Source organism: Centrocercus urophasianus, unplaced genomic scaffold, assembly GCF_019232065.1.
Source record: "Centrocercus urophasianus isolate 14NV4802_14NV808 unplaced genomic scaffold, USGS_Curo_1.0 seq_11, whole genome shotgun sequence".
Taxonomy (NCBI): domain Eukaryota; kingdom Metazoa; phylum Chordata; class Aves; order Galliformes; family Phasianidae; genus Centrocercus; species Centrocercus urophasianus.
In genome coordinates this window covers 31,729,183-31,756,864 of record NW_024884253.1, presented here as the reverse complement: position 1 = coordinate 31,756,864, position 27,682 = coordinate 31,729,183, and the positions used below count along the sequence as shown (strand labels likewise).

The following is a 27,682-nucleotide window of genomic DNA, read 5'->3' as shown; positions in this document are numbered from 1 at the left end:
GATTGGTAGGGTTTTGCCTGCATAATGCGCTGCAGATTTATTAGCCTTACAGTTTCTGAGTTGCATATTTCCGGACTATTAAAATCAACTATATCTTATCTTTATGATTCCAGGGTATTTTTCCTGCTGCACTGACAGTGCATAATATTTCCTTGGTCTAATTGTTCTTTTGTTTTCTTTTTTTATACACTGGGATGATTAGTTAGTTATTGCTGAATGGACATATTTTCTGAAATAAAAAGCTGAACTGCAGTGGGAAAATATCCAATATTGCTGAACGACTGTCTAGTACTATTGTGCATGTTAGCTAGACTTATTCAGAGCATAAGAACTTCCTGTCTTATATTAATGGCTTTTAAAGGATTAGTCCTTGTATAAAAAGAGAAGTTAAAGTATCTTATAAATTTTGAGTGGGATTCTCCTCTGCAAACCTTAGCTGCCTTAAAGATGACTTTAGTGTGTAGGCAGTGGAAATAAAAGAATCTGTGAAAGAATAGCCCTGCTGTCTATCTCAGATGCATGTCTCACTAAGATGAGTTTTTCTCAGGAAATGCCAGACTGATGAGAAGGATCTGTATGTTCAGTGGTGGAAAAAAATATCAGTGCACTAATCCCATTGCTTGAGCTAGTTCTCCACCCAGAACTGGAAATCCAACTTAAAAATACAAGGATTAAAGTGGCTAAAGTTGATAGATTTTCAAGCTAGAAATTTTCCATGAAAAAAAAATCTGTGATTGTAATAATTCTATTTATTTATTTATTTATTTTACAATACTCTTCGTCCCCTGTTTGGAGGGATGAGTGTGTTTGTGTGATCAAATTTTCTCATATACCAGAAAATGAGAATTGAAGTTCATTTTGTAACTAAGAATGTTCAGAAGAAATGAAAGGTTTCATTGTTTCCCACTAAAAAACTTCAATTTTATTTTATTTTTATCTTTTCTGTCTTCACTGATACATAGTCAGGTAATGTCAACTTCTGTTGTTGTTGTAATGGATCTTGGAAGTGTCATGTAATGAGCACTGCATCTCTGCCAAGGGACAGCAGCTCTCAAATCCCTTCTGATCTTTCGTCTAACAAGGCAGACAATTCGAAATTCTTATTTCCACAGTATTTGCTGGTAACAGTAATGATAATCTTGAAAATCTTATTTCTATTTGCTGTGATTTGTTATTTCTGTTTGCCAAATCCCAAACTTTACTGATACATCTTCTAGTAAAATAATGTCTTGTTATCTGTTTTTGATGCGTGCATGTGTGTCTAAAGTACTTTAAGAAAAGAGCAGTACTATTACCCCGTTTTACAGATGGAATAACATGTCCAGTCTCATCCAGCAAGACCACTGATATCAAAATATCAGCATATTGTAAAGCTGCTATCAAATATCAGCATTCCTGTGCAAGATCTTATCCACTGTTATGATCCCTGATAGAAGTGACAAACTTTTCTTTCTCTTTGGTTACTGGGCACAATAGCACAATAGCTGCTGGTGTCCCAGATCCAAAACCTGTTTGTCCCTTCCTGACACATGCAAGTGACCTTTGACTTCATCAAAGCTCGCGTGGGGACTAGCTCTGATTCCAAGGGGAAAATGGCTGGTATGGCATGTTCATGCTAGAGATCTCTCAGGTCTCAAAAATTGGTTGATGGAGATCTGGCCAACCTGTAGCTGCCAGCCTCATGGTCGGGATGTTCTGCTGGAAGCTTTGGGAGCTCTTTTAAGCCATCTTTGCCCATTCCAGGTCCTGCTAGCTTAGAAAAACACAAGAGAATAAGGACAGAACATCCCCAGAAAGTATTGCTGTTCGATAATATCTTTTGCTATGTTAGAGGTGACCCTCTATTTCTGCCCATGCGATTTCTCTTTAAGCATAGAGTCAAATTTTGGAAAATCTAAGGTAGCCTGAGGAATGTGAACAATGAAGTTCTTTGTACTTGTGCAAATTACAAATGTATAAAACTAAAAGCTGATACTGTATATTATTTTGCAACTTTCATTATAGGTTTTGTATCTTCTTCCTGTATAAAAACAGTAAAATAAAATAAGGGAAGTTGCCTTTATTCTTCTTAGACTTAATTGTGTGAGCAGGGAATTTCCATTAGATGTGAATGCACTGTGGTTACGTTGCTAGCCCTGTATGAGATACTTGGATAATGTTTTGCAAAGAATTCTGCTTCCTTACTCTTACGTTTGGTGTTAATGGAATTAATCAGTACATAGCTGGTACATATGTGATGAGAATAAGTCAGTTCAAAAGGAAGCAGCTACTGAGTACCATCAGCACATTTTATCATTTGGAACTTGAATTAAAGAATACAGTGTATACATGTGTATGCATGAATTTACGCTGTCACTATGCCATTTATGAGGACGTTTAACATATCACTAAATACATTATACATGCTTCCTAGTTTGTAATATGTTTCAGAGTATGATAAGTCTAAAATACAAAAATATTCAGAGTACAATTCAGAGTTCTTAGTAAGTTTTAGTAAAGTCCATGCTGGTTTAATCTTGTTATAGCACACGTCTTAAATAATCTGGCAAATACTTAACATATCAGCTGTTAAGAATTTTATTTTAATGCTCAAAACTTATAATGATCTGAGATTTTGTGGACAAGTTTCTGCCTCTTGGCACACATAGTACTACAGAGTTTTAACAGGTGTGTTTTATTATCAGCTCTGTTCAGGCTGAATTGAATTATGGCAAAGAAATGCTACCTAGAGAAATAGTTTTATTATCTCTATAAAACTAATAAATCACAGCTCCAAATCCTTTTGCAGAGATATTTTTATGCACTGACTGTATCCTTTGGTGTTTTGTATAAATTGACAAAGGAATGCTGAATACTGCTTATCTCTTCAGGATGGATTCCATTAAAGTGACACAATGCTGTGATAGTTATCAATAGCCGTTGAGATGAAAATATTACTGACTCCCTTGTTTGCCATTACATTTTCTCAGCACTTGGAATTTTAGTCACTTTTATTCATCCAGGCACCTTGAAGTGCTGTTCAGTGATATTTATTGGTCCATCATTGTTAATACTAGAGATTTCAGCTGATATGAATACAGCATTGGTTAACACAAGGCCTCTTCCTAATCACAGGAGTGCAGAACACCACTCAATATCACGAGGATTCTTCTTGGTCAGGTACTTCCATTCTCTTCTGCTGCCTGTCCCCCTTTTTCACTCTGTAGTTTTGGAAGATTAAAAAGCATGCTGACCAGTGTGAGAGCCACTTGCTACTGCTGCAATAATCCTGCCCTGTGAACCAAAGCTTTTTCCCATTTCAGTGCTGCAGTCAGCAACCTTCTCAGATTGTGAAAAAGTTATAAAGTTGAATACATGCATAAGGCTGGGTGTGCTGCCTGTGCTTCCTTTTCAGTCACTGCAGCAGTCCTTTGGGAATTTTTTAACAGATTACTAAGAGAATTAACAGTTTTATTCCACCAACTGAGAGACTGGCTTCCAAGAACTGAGTAAAACAAACCTAGTTTACATTTTTAAACCAGATGGCTAAGCAATAAAAATAATGCTACAATGCTGCACAATGTAACTTAACTTGGAATATTCTGGTTTTCAACTGGTAGAAAATGAGATGGGGCTTGTAGCTTCCTTTTCTTCTAAGTGACTGTAAGAATCTGGCCAGTAATTTTATGATATCTGGCCACTCCTTGAGTTAACTTTCAGAGACTCGACTTACATGTCTGAACCACTGCTGAAATGAAACTATGCTTTTCGGTCTCATCTCTTGCCTTCAGTATCGCAAAAGAATCTGTCGTACTCCATGTGAGTGTGCATGCTTACATGAATATATACATATGGAAAAATATTTTTATATACATACGTATATTTTGTAAAGAAGAGGTGATGGCAAAACATTTTAAAGGCAGGTACAGATTCTTAACTGTGTGTAACATTTGTATTTTGATGCTTAGAGCTTTATGGTATCTGGGAGACAAAATTTTCCGTAGCATTATTCCTTCCTAGGCTTTCTACTTCTCCAATAAAGCCATATGTTCTAAATCAGGTTGCAGATCCTTGTTCTTACAGGATTGAAGATAGTGAAAGTTCTGACAAATCAAAGCCTTGCTTAAGCAAATCATTCATGACGTATCTAGGCATGGTCCTAGAATGGTACAAGAATAAACAGAATATCCTCGTTAATATTTTGTTTTGTGTCACTGCATTTCTAAGATGAGTGTGTATGTATCTCTGGCTATGTAGATAATTAAATAAGTAGACTTCTTTTTTCCCTGGAATAAATGAACAAGAATTCCATTACAAAAAGTATCTGGGGAGCCTGAATAGCCTCTACATTCTGAGTTTACTTCACAGCAAGAATATGTATATATGTATTAGTTTAGTTTTAATTGAAGTCTTTTTCCTATCCAGTTAATTCAAACTGAAGTACTACAATCTGCATTTGCACAGTACCACTCTATGCCATTTTGTCTAAAATAGATCTGTTTATGGCAGGATGAATTCTTACAACAGCTTCAGCTTGCTCATCAGCCTTGGATGTTGCCGAGTGATACAGAAAGTGAAGGAGTGGAAGCTGACCAAGACAAATGTAAGTATATTTGTTAGGAGCTGATGATATTTCAAAAAACTTTGAACTTTTTTATATCACTAAATCTTGCAATGAAGTCATGCCTGCTCAGAGGAACTTTTCTCATAAGAAGCAATTACTCATTTGTTTCAGGGCTGAACTTTATAGGATTGTTTTCCATAAGCTTTCCTACAGACACTAAGCATTGACAAAATGATCAAGGACCACAGCTTACCTAGCTAAGTGAAGTGATTTGTTCTGGAGTGTTAAAGTAGTTGTTCCTGGGAAGTAGCATGAAGTTGAAATAGGTGTTCTGTTCAGTAAATCTGTATTGACCAGGAGAAAGCAAAAAAAAAAAAAAAAAGAAGAAAACCAAAACTGCACATGCATACACAAGCTCAGTGGCTCTGAAAAATAGGGCCTTCATCCTCATTAACTCTATTTTGCCTGCATTCTTTTGAATTCGTCTGTATGAAAAAAGTTCTCAATTGCACCAGTAATCCTTAATTTCCTACACTCTTTGAAGCAGTTGTCTAATCATGAATGTAAAGGTCAGCAGGATCGTAACCTAAATGACAGAACAGGTAACAACAAGGAGCGTGCTATAAATCACAGTACTTTCAAAGTACAGCGTGTTGTATTTGGCGACAAGGTACCTGTAAATAGTCTTGTTGAAAATATTAAATGTTTCACATTTTGCAATAGTTTTCTGATCTGAAAGGGTAAATAGGCAAACTATTTCCATAGATAATTAATGTGATATACTCAAAAAGAACAGGCAATTTAATCAGCGTGTTTAGAAATCCTAATACATGTGACTAAAACTTCCTTAAACATGCAGAGTTAAAAATATGAAAAAGCCGATCTCTTCATGGAATGGAATAGCTGTGTATGGGAATGAGTTCATGGTTAATGATAGTCGTGCCAGATAAACAGGATATATTTCTTAATGATGCCACTTTAAAAAAAAATTATACTCGAGTTTCACAAATCCATAAATAGCCTGAGGTTTGACTATGAAATTTTGATTTACATGCTGAGATACTGAAGAGTGTGAGCTAGTTGTTTAATAAGAGTAGTGTAAAATGGAAGTTCTGTGTATTCAGTTGATTTTAGTCCAAAGTTGGTAACAGTAGTTTTATTTATATCTGAGCCTTCCACTTACCTTAAAGCTGAAACCCACTATGAGTAGCCAAAGAGAGAGCCTGGTACCTACCCAATCCATGGACATGAAATTTTTTCTGTGTTTTTCTCCAATGAATTTACAATCCCACCAACATAGGTAGGACTGGCTTCACACAGCTTGGTGCTAAGTATGTGATCAGAAAAACCAATGATTCTGGACATGTCAGATGCAGTGTCTTTTCTTAGCTGCAGAGCCTGAATTGTGGTGGGGGCATTTCTGAACACCCAAGATCCTGTGCTATAAGATTCCGGGAATTCTGGTAGATTGTTGCCGCTGCCTGTTGTGAGAAAGTAGTAGATTTTAGGTGGAAATACCAGTCCTACTTCGGGATCAAAGAGATTATACTTGCCTGAGTAATAATAGTTATTTTTCCTGGATCTGATGGTACCAATGCTAGAGAAGTGGGAAAAAAGGTAATTGTGAACTGTGTTTTCTGTAGTGAAGAGGGATCTGCAGCTGTCACATATTCTTTTGAGACTATTTGTTAGACTGTATTGTCAAATACTGCATTATTTCTAGTATGTCAGTCTTTCTACTAATATTCCTAAAGTAGAAAAAAAAATTTATCAAAGCAATAATTCCCATAGCTGATATCTAATGGTAATCAATGTTATTAAAATAACAATGTTATAATGCCCAAGAGAGACGATATGCTAGGTCATGGGAAAACAATGATGCAGAACTATCATTGCTGGCAAAGAGAAGCTGCAAATTCCCAGTTGTAAAGTGAGGAATCAGGGAAGGGTTTGGCATACTTGCTGATGCCAGTGCTTGTAGTCTGAGCAGCTGGCAAAATTCTGCATCATTTTTCACCCTCAAGTTAATAAATCTGTATAGATGTTGTGCTTGTGATTTAGTGTTGAGGGGCCCAGGAGTTCATAATTTATGAGTCTTAGCAGAAGAGCTGCAAAATTAATCTTTACAATAGCAACACCTGTTCTTTGACTCAGCTTTTAATAAATTACATGTGGATAATACTTACCACATTCTTTGACTACCTTCAGATAATAGCAGCCAGGTGTAAAGCTAGTTTTTGGTAGTGGGAAAACAATGCAAAAAGAGAAGATATGGGAGTCACCTTGAGTTCTTTTAAATTAATGCCTTGTGGTTACTGTTCTACAAGAAAAAGAATGAAAAATTTTTTTTGGTGGGGAACTGTGCAAATGTGCTCAGATGCAGGAGTTTAAAGAGGCTATTTTCAAGGCCAGTGAATGATAGCTGAACAGAAGTATGTCACTTTGGAATCTCAAAATCTTCCAACAATTATTTGCAACACAGATATGGCAGTGCATATCTTGTCTTATGGAAAGGAGGTCTAGGTTTTCAATTCCTGAAAATCAGACTTGACTTTCTAAATCCTTGAGGCCCTCTGACAGCATTTTAAAAATTTATGAGGAGCATCCAGATATAAATAACTAGATGTCAGTCATTTTTAAAGATGTTTCAGACCAGTTATAACAATATAAATTTGTAAATATACGCTCGAGAAATATGTGTGCATTTTTCCCCTTACAATGTAAATTTTGTGATTAAAATAATAAGAACTAGTGCATACTTTTTATTAGTAGAACTGTCAGCTAATAACTAAATCTCTTCTGTTTGTTAAATATGTTCTTTGATATTATGCATGCACTGAGCAAAGAGGAGTGAGAACTGTCAAGGCAGCATGATCCAAAATGAAGAGCGTGTGGCTCTTCTGTAACTTTAGTGTCACTAAAAACATGTAAAAAGGGACTTGTGTTTTGTTCCTCTCAAGATATTTCCCCATTGTTGTCTTCAGGAGTTTGTTTGTATACTAATTATCTGCAGAAAGTTCTCAGAGAATATATAAATATCATTTTTGGAAACAGAAGGGATCTGGAGAAAATATTTACCAGATCCACAATATTTCAGGTTGATGAGAGTCCTTTGACAAAAGTAATTTTCTTCATTACGGGGCGCTGTTGCTAAGAAACAGAAAACTGCTTCTGCAGTCACCAGAGCATTTCTCAGACAGCTTTTCTGAAAAGTTTCAGAAGACTGACAAGAGCCAGCTTAAGTTTTCCCTTGAGAACAGTCCCAACAAATGTTGCTGATTGAAAAATTCTGATGCATCACTAGCTTCCCAGAATCTTGGAAGGATGATGACTGTCTTTTGTTGTATTTTGGCCTGCTTTTAGTAGCCCAGGGATGGACTTGCTGCCCAAAGTCTGCTTTCCTGAGTGCCTAACTGAAGAAGTAAGTCACAAAGCAGATATCTCCAGATTCAAAAGCCCTGAATATGCAGGATCCATACAGCTGCAGTCAGTTCATTTCACAGATGTACGTGATAGGAAAATAACTTAGGCTTTTAGGGAACTTATTGTTTCATTAGTTCATATTTAATATATATATGTGTGTTTGTACACATTCCTTTGCTCCAGTCTGATTAAGGTATAGCAATTTTGTAGTCATTGGCACGCTAGGCAGTGTGGCTACAAGTTCATCCTAACTTCAGCTTGTCAACAGAAGTACTAGCTACTCTTGGGACAAGTCTTAAACTCTCACCTACTGATCTCTGGCAAGAAACTTATGCATTTTGCCACTATATATCTGCAAACTCCTTTCTAAGGGTTTGCAATGGAAAGTCAACTACTAACAAATAAACGCTGATTGTTAGGAAAAAGTATTATTTATTTCCACTCCATTCATTTTTGTACTTCTCTTGAAACACTGCTGTCAAAAGCCCTCTGCTGATTACTTCAACAGGTAATGTATAAAATGTTCTTTTTCCCATTCTGCATTCTGACAAATGTCTGCCTAAGAAAAAGACCCCAAAAATGAAATACTGATTTTTGTAGGATCAACTAATTCAGAATGTGTTCCAGTAAAATTCCAAACTTTACAATGTTTGTCTGCAGCTGAAATTCCTTATGCTGAGCAAGTTCACACAGCTAAACAGATATTCTTTCTTAATAAATTTTAAAAATAGGTGTTCCTAAGATTTGAAAAATAGCTTGATTGGCGTTCATGAAAAGGAATTTAATGCTGCAATATGTTTTTTGATGTGAAAGTTTCCTCTTACTAGAGCCAGTTACCATATGTATGTGTATGAATAGGAGTGACAGAATCAGGCCTAGAGTAGAAGCTGTTGATTGAAACTTTTATGGATTAACACAAACACATTCCTGTTAGTCACGTTCAGCTTTTTGCATTTGTATTCTGCTCTGATGCATTTTATCAGTACCTGGAAACATCTCTTTCAGTGTTCATAACTTGGGGCAAGACTAGATTTTTTTATCTGTTATATCTTAGATATAAGGCATTGCAAAAATGTATTAATGAATTACATGCCAAGTTAATAAGATGTAGTTAAAGATTTTCGCAGTGAATACTAAATTCACTACAAATGCTTTTTCTTATCTCAAAAGTGAATCTGCATTCAACTTCTGGGAAACTTTGATTTGAGATTCGTTATTCTTTTGAAGAAACCTAGGGTATCTTTATTTCACCAGATATCTCAAGAGTAGAAATAAAAACCAGAATAAAAAAGTCAGCATGCTGCATCTCCCCACCCATTCTAGAGAGTGTTGTGACTGTGGTATGCTTGGCATATGAAGGACTTCCCAAATCTCTCCAGACAGCTCCAGGCCTGCCTTAGAAGTGGAGTACCAGTCAGGATTGGTGTGCTTTAAATACAATTTCCCCAGGCCTGTTGGGAAGTCTTGGCTGGATGTCTTGCAACATTTATAGCTGAAACTTCACCATTTGATATAACAGATCTCTGAATCTGAAAATGAGAGGGAAAAGAGTTTTCTATCCTGGAAACACTAGTATTCAGTTGATCATAGTGAAACAAAAGTAGAGATTGACGTTATTTTTACCAGTAGTTGCATCACTCTTGGAAAGGTAAGACTTCAGATGCAGCCTGGTACAGTTGGAATCAGACTCAAGGTTCCTGTTTTTTGACTGAATCTTCTGTTATGGCTCTAGTTCACGTTGCTTTGTTTATTAATGTCTGATATTTGGTTTAATCTTAGAAAAATTCCCACTGAAATTGGGCAGGGAGGGAGGAAATTTTCCGCCGCAGTGAGAAAAAAAAAATAATCCTGTATTTCAGTGGAGACATATTCCAAACCCAAGGATATGAATTTTTGCATTATTATTGTTATGGTGATCTTGGATTTCCAAAGAATGTATTAATGTAATACAAATAACACGGTCATTTAAAAAAAAAGTGACATAGAGTGGCTTAGAGAATTATCAAGGTCCACATTAGGTGAATTAAAAGCTGGCTCACTGAGGAATCAAAAAATAAGAGAATCTAATGGGAAGGTGTAGATGAATGGGGCTCATTAGTGCATGATAGGTTTAGATAATTGATGTAAGGGAGAAGTTGAAGATATTAAATAATATGAATCTGCTGATATAATGGCCACATTCCAGTAAAATGCACTTTATTATAACCAGATGAAACATATTTGAAGCAAATGAAATATATGTGACACCAGAGAAATATATCTGTCTCTGCTGCAGAATAATGAGACTTTGTCCTGGAAAGCAGTGACTTAATGGGTTTAGGATGGTCACAGATTATCGTCTCAGTGTGAGCTCTTAGAATAATGCTGTAAACAAATGAGGGTAAACCATTCCTTGCATGCCTAAAAAGTTAAGTAACAAAGTAATTATTCAAAATAGTATCACCTAAAATCTGCACTTCGGGTGTCATTAGGAAAGATTGGAATTACTTGAGAAATTACAGAAGATTAAAAGCGACCCGGCATTTGAGAAGTCTTGTTAGCAGTTCACCTAAAGGCATCCACTAGGAACTTCAGAGATGATATATGTCTGTAGATCTTTAAATAAGAAAGATTAAACTCTTCAAATTATGACAACGGAAATTGATGCTATGACCTAGCATGCAGGGGCCTTAAGCATTGTAACCAAAAGTTGAGGGAAGTGATTAATTCGAAGTCATTAACATGAGGTGATGGCGCTTTCTAAATGACAGATGTTAATCCAGCTGGAAATTCTGGTATGCAAGTGGTCAAATTAGATGAGCACACAGGATTTTTTTGCTGGTGTCTGTGAATATACTTATTCACTCTCACAAAGTGTAGTCTAGACGTGAAATTTCAGTTACTTCCCTGGGGTAGGCATATTTCCTGTTAGGTATGGATAAAGGTAAGCATGAGTTAATGATCATATCTGCCTTAATTTCCTTAAAGGTTTCCTTATTTGTGTTTTAATGTGTTCAAAGTGATTCTCAGTCCTCCCAGCAGTACCTGGTGAATATCACATGATTACAAATAAAAAGAGCTTATTCTTTGCAGATGAAAAATGCATTTTCTTACAAACACCAGATCATGTGCGTGACTGTATTTACATGCATGCACATTTTCGTGATTGTATGTTGAGGCTTATTCATGTGATTTTAAACTGCAAAGATTTCCTTAGTTGTTTTTATTATCATAATTTAATCCTTGGAATATAAAAATGATTTATGTGAGAAAGTAGAGTGCCTCTGGATCAAGTATGTGCAACCTATTGCATGGTACCTGCTTGAGCAGAGGGCTTGGACTCAATGATCTCTTGAGTTCCCTTCCAACCTCTGTGATTCTGTAATTCTGTGAAGTTAAGGTTATTCTTAATGATCCAAAAATATAAACTTAGGAAATAGTAAGAGTTTGGATTAATACTGACCATAATATAGATATTAGTAAAATGCTATATAGGCTTTATTTTGCTTGACAAAGCAAGTCAGTAGATACCGTGAACAGATTTTGTGCTTTGAAAATTTTAAAGATGCATGTGACAAGAGTGGAATAGAACACAATAATTCATTTGGAAGGGGCCTTCAAAGATCATCTAGTCCAACTACCTGACTACTTCAGAGCTAAACAGAAGTTAAAGTGTCCAAACACCTCTTGGACACTGACAGATACACCTGTCAGAGTGAGCAACCACCTCTCTAAGAGGTCTGCCCCTTGGTTTTACCACCCTCACAGTAAATAATTTCTTTGTTCTTTCTAGCCTGGATGCCTAATATTAAATGGCAATGTAAACCATGCAGTTAATTAAATATTTTGGGTTTCTTTTTGCATGTTATTTTTAATTCAGAAACAATTGCAAGTGGCATTCTAAGCTTTTAGGTGAAAAATACTAGTTATCCCAATTTTTTTAATTTTGCAGAGTTCTGTGTATTGTGTAAACAGGCTTGGATAGATGTACAGGTAAATTCCACAGGTAATTGTCTATTCTTATCGCTCCAAGTCTGTATTGAACTTTCTTAAAATTTTGTTCAAAACAAGAACATCAACATACATTAATTTGCATACGTTACAATAAAATACTTCTCTAGTTGTATATTGGTACAGCAATCATATTATATAAGTACTTTTATTTGAATCACAAATGTGTTGAAACACAGGTTGTTTAATGTTGTCCTATTGAAAGGGTAGTCTAAAAGATCAAAATCAAAATGATAATCTTAAGGAAAATAAAGCTCTTCCCTAACATTACTGAAACAATTTTGGAGAATAAAGTAAAATGATGCTTTCACTGACTGATCACTGACAGGCAGATAGTAAGGTTAGCTGCTTGTCTTAGTTTTGGCTGGGGTGGAATTGCTTTCTCCATAGTGTCTGGTGCGGTGCAATTTTTTGGCTGTAGAAGAAAAGCAATGTTGTTAACACACCTATGTTTAAAGTTATTGCTAAGCAGTGTTGTACAGATCCAAGGCTGTACTGTTTTCTCAGCTCATACTAACAAAGGGATGGTAGGGGACAGAATCAGGACTACTGACTTGAACTGGCCAAAGGTATATTCCATGGCATATGATGTGATGCATAATGAGTGTTTTGAAGGGGGTGGGAGATCACTGCTCTTTTCTGCCTGTTGGGTTAAACCACAACACTGCTGTTGCAAAGAAATGTAACTTTATAATGGAAATGCAGTCTAATTTGCTGCATGTTGGTGGAGGAAATTTGTCACTTGATTTTGTTTTGACTATATCAGGATTTTTTAGACTGCTTTTCCAAAGCACCTGCTTTGTTGAGTAACCGTAACTTAAATTAGGCATAGCTGTTTGTGAAGGCGTGCAGTGAACCATGAGCTGATCTGGTTGAAATAGCAAACTTAGCAAACAGAATATTTTTACTCAGATAATTCAGTCCTGTGTTGTGTCACAGCCCTGTGGATGCTGACATTCGTGCTACATGATTCAGGAAGAACTATGCAGAGTATCCGAGAATCTGACAGTAGAGGGCTGAAACTGTTTCAGCTGATTTTTCATAAGAAAAAAAACGCTCAAGAAAAATGCCCCCGGGGTCTTAACAAAGACTCAAGTGATGCTAACCCAGTGAAGACTGAGGGGCACAGTCATCCTGTGGAACAGCATCTGGCCTAGCGGCGCGTATCAGTGACTGTTCAGTTCAAGGACTGCTGTGCAGACTTTTGAGCTGGAGGGAATTGGCAATTTCTTGTATCTTTCGTACTACAGAGCACTGTAAAGAGTTAGGAATTACACTGTTCATTTTTTTATACCTTTCTGGATTTCTCCATTTGCCATATTGGCGTGCATTTCTGCTACAAAGAAGAGCGCTCCTTGCTGCAAACCAGAGTATATTTTTTATTCAATTTATTTGTTGCAACTCTTTTTAAAAAATGTAGACCCCATTTGCCTGTCACCAATGCCTTGTGCAGTCATTTATAGCAGTGAAGAAAGAGCAGATTGGTTTTCTACACCAAGTTTTCACTCAATTTAGTTGAACGCAAATGGCCCCACAAAGTGCAAGACTCAGGGAGCAGCAAGCAGTGAGTACATCTCTTTGCATTAAATAAGGCTTTGAAAGGCTCTTGATTTCATAGCTAAATGATGGATTCAGCAGATGGGGTCAGATTGCTTCAGTAACAAACAAACAAACAAACAAAAAGTAGAATGACTAATTCCAGGTTGCAAAAATGGGAAGTGAAGGATCTATGAAAGAAACGTGTTTTTTCCTCCTGTGCCAGTGTTCTCCAAGCTCTAGAGAAAGTTTTTACTCCTTATTATCTTACTGTTATAAATATGTTTTACAAGGATGAGATTTATTCTGAGCTAAAACTGTGAAAGTTCCTCTTCTGTCACGAAGAGAAAGGATTTCAAATTTAAGTAAGAAAAAGTCTGCAATGGAAAAGGTTAAGATTTTGTAATTAATTCAATAACCGTGACTTCTTGGCATATCAGAGAGCAGGTCCACAAATGTGGAATCAGGCAAAGAAGAGGAGGGCTGATCCTCGATGTGAGGCTTCTGTTCATTTTGGTTAAATCTTGCTTGGCAATGTGCAGTACCAGAGTGTGCGCTGCAGCAGAGTGTGGGGAATGCTTATGTTCTCTGTGTTTTATTCCCACGATCTTCAAACTGCAATGATAAAATATGATAACTGACCACTAAAGCTATGAGAAATCATCAGTTAATGTTTCTAAAACATGTCACAAGCGTCAGTCCCAGTTCTAATGTCTGTCTGGATTTTTTTCTGCTGTAATGTCACAACCATTAAAATAGCTGTAGTTTGTTTCAGTAATTTTACTCAAATAAATCAGTGATGTCTTTCTGCTTATATTAACCACTTCTAAATCAGTCGTTCTCTTTTACATGGAAGTGCTCAGCATGTCAGAATGACCCATCTCACCCACCTTAAGCTATCTAAAAGTGAGGGAGTGTAGTCCAAGCTATTTGTTCTCTGAAATAGACGAAACAAAGGAACTTCAGAGGTCTCATAGAGATGTACAGTGCTGGGGGAGTGACAGAGAATCCCTTCTCCCTGTCAAGGGCTCCTGTATCTTTTGTATCTCCAGCCTGACTCTACTCTAGCTCATGTCAGCCAAGAGTTGACTTGGTCTTATTAATATCATTTCTTATCAGTCAAGATTTCTATAATGGATATGAGAAAGCATAGATTATATGTTCTGGCTGGCATCCCACTTCCTTCTGCAGCTAAGAAGACTGCTGTTCCTGGAGTTTTGCAGATAGCAGTCATGAGAAGAATCTGCAAATGGAACAGGCTTACATGTGTTTGCTTTTCTTTTTCCACCCTTAAGATGAATTTGTTACTTAAAGATCGAACTGTGACAATATTTGAATCTCTGCTAAATGAAGTGTCTCCAAGGAAAACAGTTGTTAAACATTAAGTATGAGTGATGAAAAAATGCATATCAAGTTAATACTGGGTGAGAAATGTTGTTAAGATTTCCCAGGTTTTATTTCTTCTTTTTCTTCTTTTTTTTTTTTTTTTTTTTTTTTTAAGTGTTTTGCAGAGGTATTCATAGTATGTGGCTTATTCTGTTGAATATCAGTACAGTATCAGATATAAAACCCAGGCTTATCACCTTGCAAAGTGAAACTTGAAGATATTGTTCCAATACTATCTAATCGATTACCTGGAGATAACAGGGAATGGTTTGCTGCTGCCAAATGCCTTTAATCTTCCAGAGATTGCGTATTTAGATATAAAAAACAAATGAAAAAGTTGAAGTTACTGATCCTAATTTGCTTCAGTGTTTCAATATGACAGATTGAAGGCTTCTAAGGTGACTAACAGACCTTTATGCTTTCAGCTCTGTAATTCAGCATCATTTGGGTGTTGTTTATTTACCACTTAAAAACCCTTGTTTTTGAACTGGGTGCATGTAACAGGAACAGATGCATTATTACTTGAGTTTTTACAAACTTTTGGGGAGGGGGTTGTGTTACAGTCAGCAACATTTGCAAAACAATCTGCTTCAATGTGCATGTGGAAATATTTGTAGAAGCTAATTTTTCCATTTTGCTCTGGGGAAAGTTTTCAACCTGAACACATCTGGAAATGAAAACGTTACTATCTCAGTTCACCCAATTCATTATAGTTACCTATTATACTTAATGCATTGTACAACACTGTTCAATTTTTGCAACCACTTAGCATTATTATTACAAGGAAGAGGCAGAAAACCCTTTAAAATGCTGAGTAATTGGAAAAAAATATATAAATAAAGAAGGTCTGGTTTGCTTCTGAATGTTTTAGTAATGAAGAAAAATAGAGATTCATCAAAATCCACATTGCTTATGTGAGTTCAGCATTATGGAAAACTTCTACAAAATGCAAGCACAACGAATTTCTGTTTTATCATATGTTTGTGTACGTTTTAACCCTAATTTCTGTGTTTTCTTTTTGATTTCACAGGTTTGTGAAATCAGTGGGATTGCTGAAGAGCAATTTAATAAAAACAAAAGTACGTTGATCAAAACTACACCTGAACACTTGCTTTAGTTTATACATAATAATTTTAAATGAAGTTATTTTTCTAGTATCAGCAGTACATAAGGGGAGCCACTCCGATACGTGGATGCTGTAATGCACTGAATCAGAATGCTTACTGTGGTACAGTGGCCTTAGGAAAGAAGGGTTGCTGTCACCATTTAGTATAAAGTTACTCTAATGTTTTTGTTTAGTTTTACGCTGTGCTATTTTGGATTGACATTTGATAAACTAAACTCTGCCTGACCAAAATAAACTTTGCCTAGAGACTGTATGTATTTTAACTTGTCTGAGGTTTTCTACTCCTTATATTTTTGTAAGCTTTGCTCTTTTTTAGATTAACAGACATGAAAGTATTTTTCACCCACATCTGCCAGTCTGTCCCATTCAGATCTCACAGAGAACTTGCTGTTTGCTCATAGTCACCTGCAGAGAGGGGCTGGGGGAGTGAGTGAATGAGTGTGTGCAGGGATCAGGAACAGGTGTTGCCTGTGTCACATAGCTTTGCATTGAGTTTATCTACTTTGATCTTTAAAACAAATAAGGACTGTTAAAAAGGGAACATACTGATAAGGAGTGGAACATGCATGCAGAAATAAAGTATCTAAAGGAATTTCATATGTAGAGTAAAACACTATTTACCCATATGAGTTACTGAAACAAATTTGCTGTTCAAAATAAACTAACTGATATATGCTGTATGCTTGGAAATTTAGAAGATGCTTTGGCACAGACTTCAAATGAAGGGATGTGGCAGTTGCATTTACTGATTTCATCTATGTATCTGTTAATTCTGTCAAGTGTGTTTTCAGTTTGCTTTGTCTTTATGTAGAGTTGGTTCCTGTATCGTAAACATAACAATATAATGAAAATTGCTTGCAACTATTAAAAACAGAAATAACAGATCATCTATTTGTTTAAGGAATAAAAATGAATTCTCTGTCATGCGTGTTCCATAGTGTGAAGTTTTTTCCCTGTCTCTCACACATTCAGTGCTAGCACAGAATGTATCTGATCTGTCTTAGGCATAAGCAAGTGAAATGGAAGATGTGATTGTGCTGAGCAGGCTCTTAGAATCAGAGAATCATAGAATCACCAAGGTTGGAAAAGACCTTCAAGATCATCCAGTCCAACCGTTCACCTATTCCCAATAGCTCCCACTAAACCATGTCCCTCAACACAACAGCATCCAGCCTTTAATTAATCTTGCTATATGTATCATCGTTATTTAGACTTCCTTTTTGTAAAAACGTTTAGCATACTGGAACCCCATGGGAATAGTCCCTTGAAGTTCATTGCAGGCTGGGGCTTCATTAATTAGTCATCAATAAAGAAAATCGACTTTGTTGTGTATATTTTCAACATACACATTTGCATGTGGGAGAATATGTTGCCATTGATAAGTTATAGTTGATCAGTTTTCTGCAGTAAAGCATTTTTGTGAAAGCACTTATAGTTCCAGTAGTTATAGCTATAGGTCTGGGTTATATTATTCCATAGTGACCATACTTTACTTTGCAGTTTTCATTAATGTCAAGGTAGATTTACCTTTTTTTTCCTAATTGCTTACGTTATTTACTGAAATTATATTTAATCCCTTGGGAAAAAATCTCACTGACTTTGATGGAACTAAGATTGCTCATATTTTAAGAAAGAAATCAGAATTTGGCAGCATATTAATTCTAGAAGTTCTTGCAAGCTAAAATATTTGAAATACAATTTGGACTGGTAATGCAGAGGAATTTGGTTAGAAATATGTCTGTTCATATATTTAATTATTGATTGATTGATTGATTCTAATTTTATTACATCCTGAAACATAAGACAAGGTTTATTCAGGTAGGCACAGTATAAATCCTGTTCCTGTTCTCAGTTACAGATGTAGTGTGCACCATCAACTCTCAGAAAAATTAATAACTTCACAAGTGTGAAATGTTTGCAAGTGTGGCGGGATGGTTTGACCTTCATGTGGTCCAGCTATAAAAGCTGTGGAGTCTTGGGCTCCTGAGAGCTGCCTGTTCTTGAGATTGGCTTTTTTTCTCGGGCACTTTGTAAGCTGAAGAGTCGAGTATAAATGATGAAGAATGTGGCTTCCCCCTTCCCCTCCCCCCCCCAGTATGTAAATTGGAAAACATACAGAAAATTCCACATCATTTTTTTGTTCTAGCGCTCTCATGAGACTTGAACGATCTCATGATTATTTAACACTTGTGGTTGGCAGTAGTCCCTCTAAGGTGTATGGCAAGCAACGTTGGCTGATCCTCATGCTCAGCCCAGCAACCACTGCTGGCATTGTAGAGGAGAAGCAGCCACCTGGTGCCTTGACTGTGAACAAGCTGGCAATGAAGCTCCAAGGAAGGACTGCGATGTGCTTAATAGAAAACCAGCAGCTGGGCTTAGGGACTGGGGAGAATAAACAGCAGCTGGGAAGGCTGTGCAGAAAGCAAGTGTGATAAACTTGTTTTCACCTTTGAGCTGTGGGAAGCCGTACTCATTTTCAGTTTGACCTTTCTGGCTTCAGGAAGCATTTTCCATTTGTCAGTTGCTTATGGAATAAACTCTGCCGCCTTGGTGCCTAATTGAACTGAGAGTCAGCTGTGTGAGTTCGTGTTGATGTTTCTCTACTTTGTTTGGCAGTAGTATCAAGATGGTTTGGTGTTTTTTGGGTTTTTTTTTTTTGACTCTGCACCAGGCACTTCAAAGTCATAGTTCAGTATAAGCTATGTAAAAAATGTACCTCTCTTTATCTGTAGGAAACAGTAGATTTAGTGGTTTTCAGAAGGATGCTACGTGGTTCACTGCTATTCAATTACTGCTTTTTGATGGAAGAACCACTATAAACAGATTCTTTTTTTTCCTAGCCATATGTTTACATCTTTGTTTTTAAAAGCATTTGCTAATGCAGTGATGTAGGGAAATTGTATTCTCAGTGGTACTTGTTAATGACAAAAATGAAAACGTATCTGAGTATATGAAAATGAATGTAGCTTGTCTAATAAACAGCTGTCCTGTCAAATGTCAATTTATTAAAAAAAGAAAAGGTTGTTATTGCCATGCAAGTTTCTGCTGCTTCCTTTTTAGAACTTCACACCTTTGATATATTATCTGGGTAACCATAAAAACAACCTTACTATCTCTATTCATTCCATTAATACAATGATATTAATAGCTTTCTTTCCTTACTGCTCATATCAAGTAACTTCATCACTTGACAGACTTAATGGCATGACTTCTTGCTAGCCCACTGTCTGGCTCTAAGATTAAAAGGTTCAGCAGAGGGAGAAATGGGAAGTAAATTTTCTTTGCAGAAGTTATTAAAATAAAACAATTATTTTTGGAATACTACGCAGTGGAAAATTTCTCTCAGCAAATCCTTATCTTGAAAACTTAAGCAAAAATTTAAAACCACTTACATAATAAACAGCTGTACTGTGCACATACAGTACTAACAAAACCTTCTGACCCTGTGGGAATATTATTCCTAAAAAATATATCTTTATTTGCAGTTTAGAACTCTTTCAAATTAGAGAAGGAGATTTTTCTCCTGCTCCTTGGAGTATTGTTTCAGTTATGTCTATATTTTAGACACAAAGGCAACCAAAGCACGAGAAATCCTTTATTGCAACAATTAAACTCTTGGAGGTATATGAAGAAAATGAAAGCTAAGTCACACGTGTGTATATGACAGTGTTGTTTCGTTGCCCTAGCTGTATGTAAACATACTTTACGTTTAATCACAAGAACTATTAATGTAAAATACTAAAAAGCCTTTATGTGATAGGTTCCAGTAACATGGAATTGTCTGCAGCAAGAATACTAACCATGAAGTTCATGCTTTGACTAGCTTTCTATGCCTAGTTCTAGGCTATACATACATACCGTGGACTCTTCTCTGTTTTAGGCCATAGCTCATTTTGCAGGAACTATGTAGATGTGAGTACCTTGTTTTGTAGACAGTTTTAGATAAAAGTGCAAAAGCTTGGAGTTATTTCAGTAAAGTTTAAGAATGGTTTGACAACATTAGGTAGCTTGGATATTGCTGAAATATTACACAAATCACACAGATCGGAAGGGACCTCTGGAGCTCATCTAGTCCAACTGCCTTGCTAAAGCAGGTTCCCTACAGTAAGTTGTAAAGGAAAGCATCCAGGCAGGTTTTTAATATCTCCAGAGAAGGAGACTCCATAACTTCTCTGGGCAACTTGTTCCTGTGCTCTGTTTCTCTCAAAGACTTTGTTCCAATTTGTGCCTACTGCTCCTTGTCAAGCCACTGTACACCACCAAAAAAAGCCTGACCCCTTCCACTTGACTTCTTCCCTTTATATATTTATAAACACTGATAAGCTCTCTCCTCAGTCTTCCGTTCTCCAGGCTGAACAGTTCCAGGTCTCTTATTCTTTTCTCATACAGGAGATGCTCCAGGTCCTTCATCATCTTTGGACCCAGTGATCAAGACGTGGCCACACCACGGCAGAGTAGAGGAGAAGGATCACCTCCTTTGACTTGCTGGCCATGCTCTTTTTAATGCACCCCAGGATACCACTGGTGTTCTTGGCCACAGGGCACACTACTTGCTCATGAACCTGTTGTTCACTAGGACTCCTAAGTCCTCATCCTCAGAGCTTCTCTCCAGCAGGTCAGCCCCTAATCTGTACTGATGCACACAGTTATTCCTCCCCAGGTGCAGGACTCTACATTTGCCCTTGTTGAACCTCATTAGGTTTCTCTCTACCCAACTCTCCGGCCTGTCCAGATCTTGTTGAATGGCAGCATAGTCTCCTGGTGTTCCCACCAAAGACAACTAAAGCAGGTTACTGAAGAGACACCACAGGAAAGCTAACATTAAATCTGTCATCTTTGACTTGACTGCTGAGCTACTGATCTTACTAGAGTCTTCCTCTCCCAGAAATATGCACATGTTAAGTGTAATAGGAAGTCAATCTGGAAAGGGCCTCAAGGTATCATTTAGTTGCTAACCCTCTGACAGCATAACTCCAGTAAAACCATTTCCGACAGCTTTTTATCAAATCTGTTTTAAGAATGTCTGGAGATGGAGAATCCACAGTCAAGCAGCCCCTATTTCTTTCTTATGTTTATCTTTGAAAATCACATACCCAAGTGCTTGTGCTTTTTCTTTACAGTGGTTTCTCAGGATATGATCTTCCCCCTTGAATGCATTCTTCACTTCTTAACTGCCTGCATCTTGTTTCAGTTCTGCTAACATTGAATTCAGACGCCAGGCAAAGCAGCATAGTGAAATGTTGGACCTGTAGAACCTTTTAAATTTTAAAATGATTTAAATGGGCCAAAACTTCTTGCAAGTGTTACAGACACATATACTGAAGAAGGGTTGTTGCAGATCATTACATGTGACAGGCACTGACAGCAGGACTTGTGCTCTGCAGGGTGCCTATGTTGCTAATCTGAAAAGTTATGTTTTTGCACTAGAAATCACATGCGATGAACCAGCAAAGAGTCATTCAAACCTGTGTGCCTCAGTCATTGTATCTGTCTCCAAAAAGTGCATGAGGAATTCATGAGTGAATTTCAAAACTTGCCAAAATACTCCCTGGGGCCTGATAAGTACCATAATTCAAAATCTCTCCGTAAGTGCCTCCAGAAATAATTCGGTTTCTCCTGATGTATGTAATCCAACACCTACGCACTCACAATTCCAGGTTTAATAAAGCGTGGGGCCCTTTGGCTGAGATTCCAAAGCAACTTTTACTTCCTATCCCCCCAGGTGATGCTGCACTTCTACATCCAGAACATATTATCTGTTGTTGACTGTTCATGTGGACATGGATCTTGCAGAATTTTAAATATTTTCCTATGAGTATGTGTTGAAAACATCTGATGGTCATGCCTAGGGTACTGTGATACATAGGCCTTTTGGGAGAGACTGTAGCATCAATCTTATCCACAATTCTCTGCCTGCTCTTCTGAAAGACATTAGGCTATATAAAAGACAGAGCTAAGCTTTTCAGATCATAACACAGTCAAAACTGCAGATAGAGATGTATGCTCACTGTTTCCTTTTAAAAGCAATTAATTCACAATATGATGGATTAAACTTCAAATTAAATCTTCTGTCCTTGTTCTGTGTTCAAATTCTGGAACACTGATTTTTCAGCTTTCGGTATAAGTGTTGCTCAAGTAGGAAATTCTGTAGCCTGTGGTCTTCAAAAGCATGAGACAATTCAGAGATGTGATAAATTTTCTTCTTATATTCATATGAAGTATCTATGTCAGGATGGTTTATATGGGACATGATCTCAATTGATGTAAAGAAAAAAGCAAAACAAAGTCAAACAGTCTCCCAAAAACCAGTATCTTTGTTCTCTTCCGCTGACAGGATAAGCAATGCCTTTGCTACAGTTCATAATTTTCACTCTTACTGGTGATTCTGAAAATTGAAATCCATGATAAGTGTCATGAAAAGTGGGCCTTATCTGCTGTATATCTGACAGGCTTATCCCTTGTAGAAAATACAGTAAGAAATTACCAGCACAAAGAAATAAGCTCTACAGAGAATATGAGTTTTTTACATGGATTTTTGCTTGATTTCAACATCTAATGCGGTCATATCATATCATTCTTTTGGTTACAGTTTACCTGCCTTTCATAGTTTTGTGTTCTATGGTAAGTCTAGTTATAAATTGCAGTGCACTGTCCTACTATGATAGAGAGGCACCAAGATAAAGTTTTATCCTGTTTCCTACTGATACAGAGGATCTGTGTTAGATGGTATTCACTTCCATAACACAGTTTTTGCTAGATCCACTAGATTGATCTATTAAGTATAACAAATTCTTTGTTCAAAAAGCCAACTCCTCTAAACTCCTCTATTGTGTTGTGAAAAGCATCAGCTCCAAACTGCCCTATTGTCTTTTGAAAACCTCAGTTGGGCTCTTTATTAGTCAAACTTGTTTAGTCAGAGTATGGTCTCCCAGGAGTTCCATCGTCCTGGCATGCTGAAAGATATTCCACACCCTTGCTGTTGTTTCCAGCAGCATCTGCACTGTACAGTGGAGTCCCAATTCCTGCAATCTTTATATTGTATGAGCTTGGAAGCCATCCATTTTTTTCTTGGACATTTATTAAATATCATATGAAAGTTTTAATCATTCTTTCTGATCTATTTCTTTTGGGGGTAGAAGAACTTCAACATAGATTAATTACAGGGCTACAGTTTTTCCATTGGGAATATCCTTCCACTGCCCACTTATTAAATACTGTTTGAAGTACTTAATTGAGGTGGCTTCTCTAATCCAAATTTAGCATTTCTGAGAGGGAATACTAGTTTTTCCTTCTAGTAATTATAATCTACCACTACCATGGGATTTTGAGGTGAGTTAGGGTTATAACTGAGACAGAACTGAAACTTAAGTTGGCTCAATTTACAAAAGGTGCTTAGGGGCAAGGAGCATCTTTAGGTCATCCCTCTGCCACCTCCTGCCCCCAACTCTTTTAATATATTGCTTACTGAAGTGGAACACAGCTGTTTGTTTCTTTCAGCACAAGGGATAAGACTGCATGGATTTATGTTTCATTGGTACCTTGACAAGGAGGAAATACTCCCTTCCACCCCTCAGGATATTTCTTTCCAAGGGGAAGCTGAGATCCTTCTTTCCAGTTTTACTTTTGGGCTGAATGCAACAATGAGAGCCTTTTAAGAATGCTTAGGATACTTTCTTTGTTTGAAGATTTAAATTAGCACACAACTGATGCAGTGCAGACAAGAATTTATGTTATTATTTTCCCCATTTTTTTCATAATTAAGACTTTTGGGGATAATATGGACCAATGGCACTGGATTTCAAATTAATTAGACAGAACTGACATGGTGCTGTGAGTTCAGCTTGCTGCTCAGGCTTTACTGATTGCCATACTTTCTACCCTTGCTGATCATGTCACAGGTCTGTGATTGCCTGTTGTGCAGCCTGAATAATTTTTATTTTTAAAATAAAAGTCAGTGAAGTAAAACAACTTTTTTTTTAGTGAGAAAAAACATATTTCTATTAAAATATTTTGGAATGCAAAGGATAAGATTACGGACAAACTACTATTTACCTTTTCATATTTCTTTTTTTTTTTTTTTTTTTTTGACAAAATATAATAAAACCATGAATTTCTTGAATTTTGTTTATAGTGTTGTATTTCTTCAGATTTAACAAAAACATTTCAGGAAAAGGGGGGGCTTTTAAGGAAAATTTTGTCTACTTGGTAAGATTCATCTTACATTTTTTATTGTAGGTTTTATCTCTTTCAGTCCATTTATCTCTTTATGTCTGTACCATAGCACTGGATGTGTTAACCACGTGAGGAACAAACTTCGCTTTCATCATGTTGGGTTTGGTATCACCTTTGGATTTTAATATTTTGATGATAGTGTATTGCTAGTAGAGAATCTGAATTTCATTATATGAAACAGTTTCACAGATCCATCAATAGAAATTCCATTCCTTTTTCCATTTTGTGTGCCAAAAACTGGCCAGCATTCTAATTTCATTATGATGTCATTATGCACTGCAGTGTTTTGGCTTATTGTCTTTGTGATTTTTTTCACTACTGGAAAAGTTTGATCACCACTCAGTTAGATGTCAGATTTAATTTTCTCTTAAGCTAATGAAGATTTAACACTCTTACATGCTGGTGTGAGTTTTTCAAAGACTGTTCTGCATTCTTCTTCCATGACAAATAAGTAGTCTTAATTTATGTTTGTATTTCTTAGTAGGAAGTCACATGCCTGTAGGTGAATTTCCTAGGCTTTCCTTGTTTGTTTACTTCTTTTTTTTTTTTTTACTGGAATGAATGGCACGACATTTACTCATATATATAGCTGAGTGTCAACTGACTCTGTGACAGCCTATGAGGGTCTAATAGTTTTTCACAGGTCCAGAGTGCCCTCAGGTACCCATAGGCACCTGTTGGCATTTGCCATGTGTGTGAGAGGCCATGACATCTGTCCTGAACTTACAAGGTTTTGTCTTTTCCTTCCTTTCAGTCCTCCAAGTTCTTCAAGTTCCTTTCCTTTGAAGCTGTTGCAATGGCTTTTATGCTATACCCATTTTTTTTTTCCTCTCACAGGTCTGTCTTCAGTGTGTGGCTTGCCACATTGAGTATTTCTTTTTGCGTGTATGAAATGCACTATTATTGCTGTAGGTCTTCTCAGCTCTGTGTTCAGAAAGGTTTGTATGTGTCTGTGTCGGGAAGTGAAGGGAGTTTGTTCATGTGTGTGCCTTACTGCTGTACGCACATACAAATATTTCCATACATATGTGTACTGTTGTCTTTTGGAACAAGTGGAACTGGGTGAGTGTCTCTGCAGCCCAGGATGGGAAGTCTTTATATTGCTTCAATATAAATATGAATATCTGAACTTGCCCATGTGCTGGGTCATGTGTTTCTGAAGGCGCCACGCTCGTACTTCTGCTAGGCTACCTTGGTAACGTGCACTGAAGCCCCTCTTGAGTAAGCAGATTACTAGAGAGTTTGGGAAACCAAGACTTAAACCCTCTCAAGCCCCCTAAAACACATCTTCTTATTGTCCCCTTGCTGTGTTGACAGCACTTGGAATCTTCTATAGTCATCAGGAGGGTGTACTGTTACTGACCCAAGTCTTATGTTGGAAAACAACCTTAAATCCAAAAGAGAGGAGCGTTGTTTCCGCTCTTAAAAGGATACAATTTAGTGTTGTTTGTGATGCTGCAAGGCATCTTTCCAGTTCTGGACAGGATTCTGAGATGGTATTTTAAAAATGCTCCCTGAAAACCACCTATTTGTGGGTGGCTAGATGCCAGCATGCTGAAATGCTGTAGAAACTGCTTCACTCTGTCACAGGACTTGACTTATAGACAATATTTGTTGAAATACAGCCTTGACCTGCAGAGCTTGCAAACTTGCCATTTACTTTGTGCCTTCTATATAAAGAGGCGCCAATTTTCTCTTTTTTGAGGAAAAGACTAGTTACTCACGTGGAAAGAGATCCTGTAAGTTTACAAAATGAAGAAATAATTTTGTCAATAGCAGTGGAAAGGAATATTTATTATACAAAGAGGACAAATGCTCACCAGTGTTTTATACAGGTGTATGGGAACTGCTGAATCACAGCCTGAACCTCTGATTGATCACCTGAGGCGAGCAATGAGTCAGCCCTGGGAGCACAGGTGAAGGCAATTCACCTGTGCAACCGGAATGGGTGAAGCCTGGCTCCACCTCTCCTAGACCCCACTTAAGAGCTGAATACAACAGGAGAAGGGTCTCTTTTGGAGATTGCTCTTTTTGGAGTTTTTTCAGCAAGCCCAGAACAGTGGTAAGCTTTCCATCCCTTGATTCTTTAGTGTGATAACTTGTTTAGCCTAACTTTCTTGTATATTTCTTGAGTATAACATCTGTATATTCAATGGCTATACAGCAGGAGTCTAAATTTATTATATACTTCTCAATTTTTATGTTCTTAGAAGTTCTTTTAGGTATGATTTAACTTTCCTGAAGAGGAATACTGGGAGATTTAAACTTTTCTTATTGTTTGTATTGATTTGCACTTGAAATTGTTGATTTAATAAAATATTGTGCTGTTATAAAGTTTTCTGTTCTACAGAATAATTTAAATGTGGCATATTGGCATATTTCACAGTAATAATGAGATTTAGAGCTAATGTACAAGACAATGGAAAAAGGTAGAATAAGTAGATAACTAAAATGTTTAATCTACCACTGTAAAATTTAGTAAATTTCCATGTGTGGGTTGGGAAATTACTTTCTGAGCTGTAGCAAAAACCAAAGCATGTAGTGGCCTTTCACCTTCTTGGAAAGTGGCCGTGTGTTTCTAGTGGTGACAGCCAACATTTTTTGATTTATAGCAGAGCAACTTTCATTTAATATTGACCATATGGCAATTTTCACCACCTATGTTGTTCAAGACCTATGTCAGTAGCACGCAAAACAGTGAACCTTTTTCCAAAGCAGCTGCATTAAGACAGAGGGTGCTGCATTGTGGCATATTGATTGATAGCACAAGGCAGTGATAATTAGATCTCTCTGAATTCTTTATTAGTGGGCTTGGGCTTTTGGAACTTATTGAATTATTTTTGACAATATTGAATTATCAAATATGCCAGCTTCTTTTCAAACTATGTATTTGAAATATGTGATGACAAAAAGGTGTCATGGAAAAAAAAATTAAATAATATAGCCCACAGCCTTATTTTAATTTATATTAACAGATAATTTTAGTTTATTCAAGAAATGAATGTGGCAGGTGAGGGGACTATTATTGGGAACCCTTGATGCTGTACCTCACATCATCAGATAAAAAACATTCCAGACATTTTACGATAAATTTTTCCTCCTTCTAATTTTCCTTTTTACAGTTGTGGTTACTGTGTTGCATGCTAGAACAAAACTGAAGGTAGAACAGTTAGTCTAGAATTTGGAGAGGAATGTGTTTTGATTTGCAGAAGTACTGTTAGAATTCTTGTGGGTCTGGGATTTCCCTGACATGTGGGATTGCAGGTGAGTGTTGTCTTAAGAGTGAAAGGAGGCCAGTTTGGTATCTCTCTGTACTCAAGTTATTTATACACTGGTTCCATGTTCCAGTGAAAAAGGAAATTCTTTGTTTCATCATTAGACATGTCAGACATCTTTATGTGGATACTCATGTATTTGTCCCTGTTTGCAATTTTTTTTTTTTTGCC

The 27,682-nt window shown here is 36.8% G+C and overlaps 1 protein-coding gene across 1 annotated transcript in view; it reads left to right on the top strand.

The window, feature by feature from the left end:
• The window catches only part of CUNH8orf34 (chromosome unknown C8orf34 homolog), a 162,966-nt gene extending 146,587 nt beyond the window's left edge, over positions 1–16,379 (top strand). The window contains exons 13-14 of the mRNA XM_042840024.1: positions 4,489–4,582; positions 15,909–16,379. Of these exons, the coding sequence (XP_042695958.1) occupies positions 4,489–4,582; positions 15,909–15,916 (102 nt within the window). The 3' untranslated portion in view covers positions 15,917–16,379. The remainder of the gene's footprint in view (positions 1–4,488; positions 4,583–15,908) is intronic.
• Positions 16,380–27,682: the final 11,303 nt, after the last annotated feature.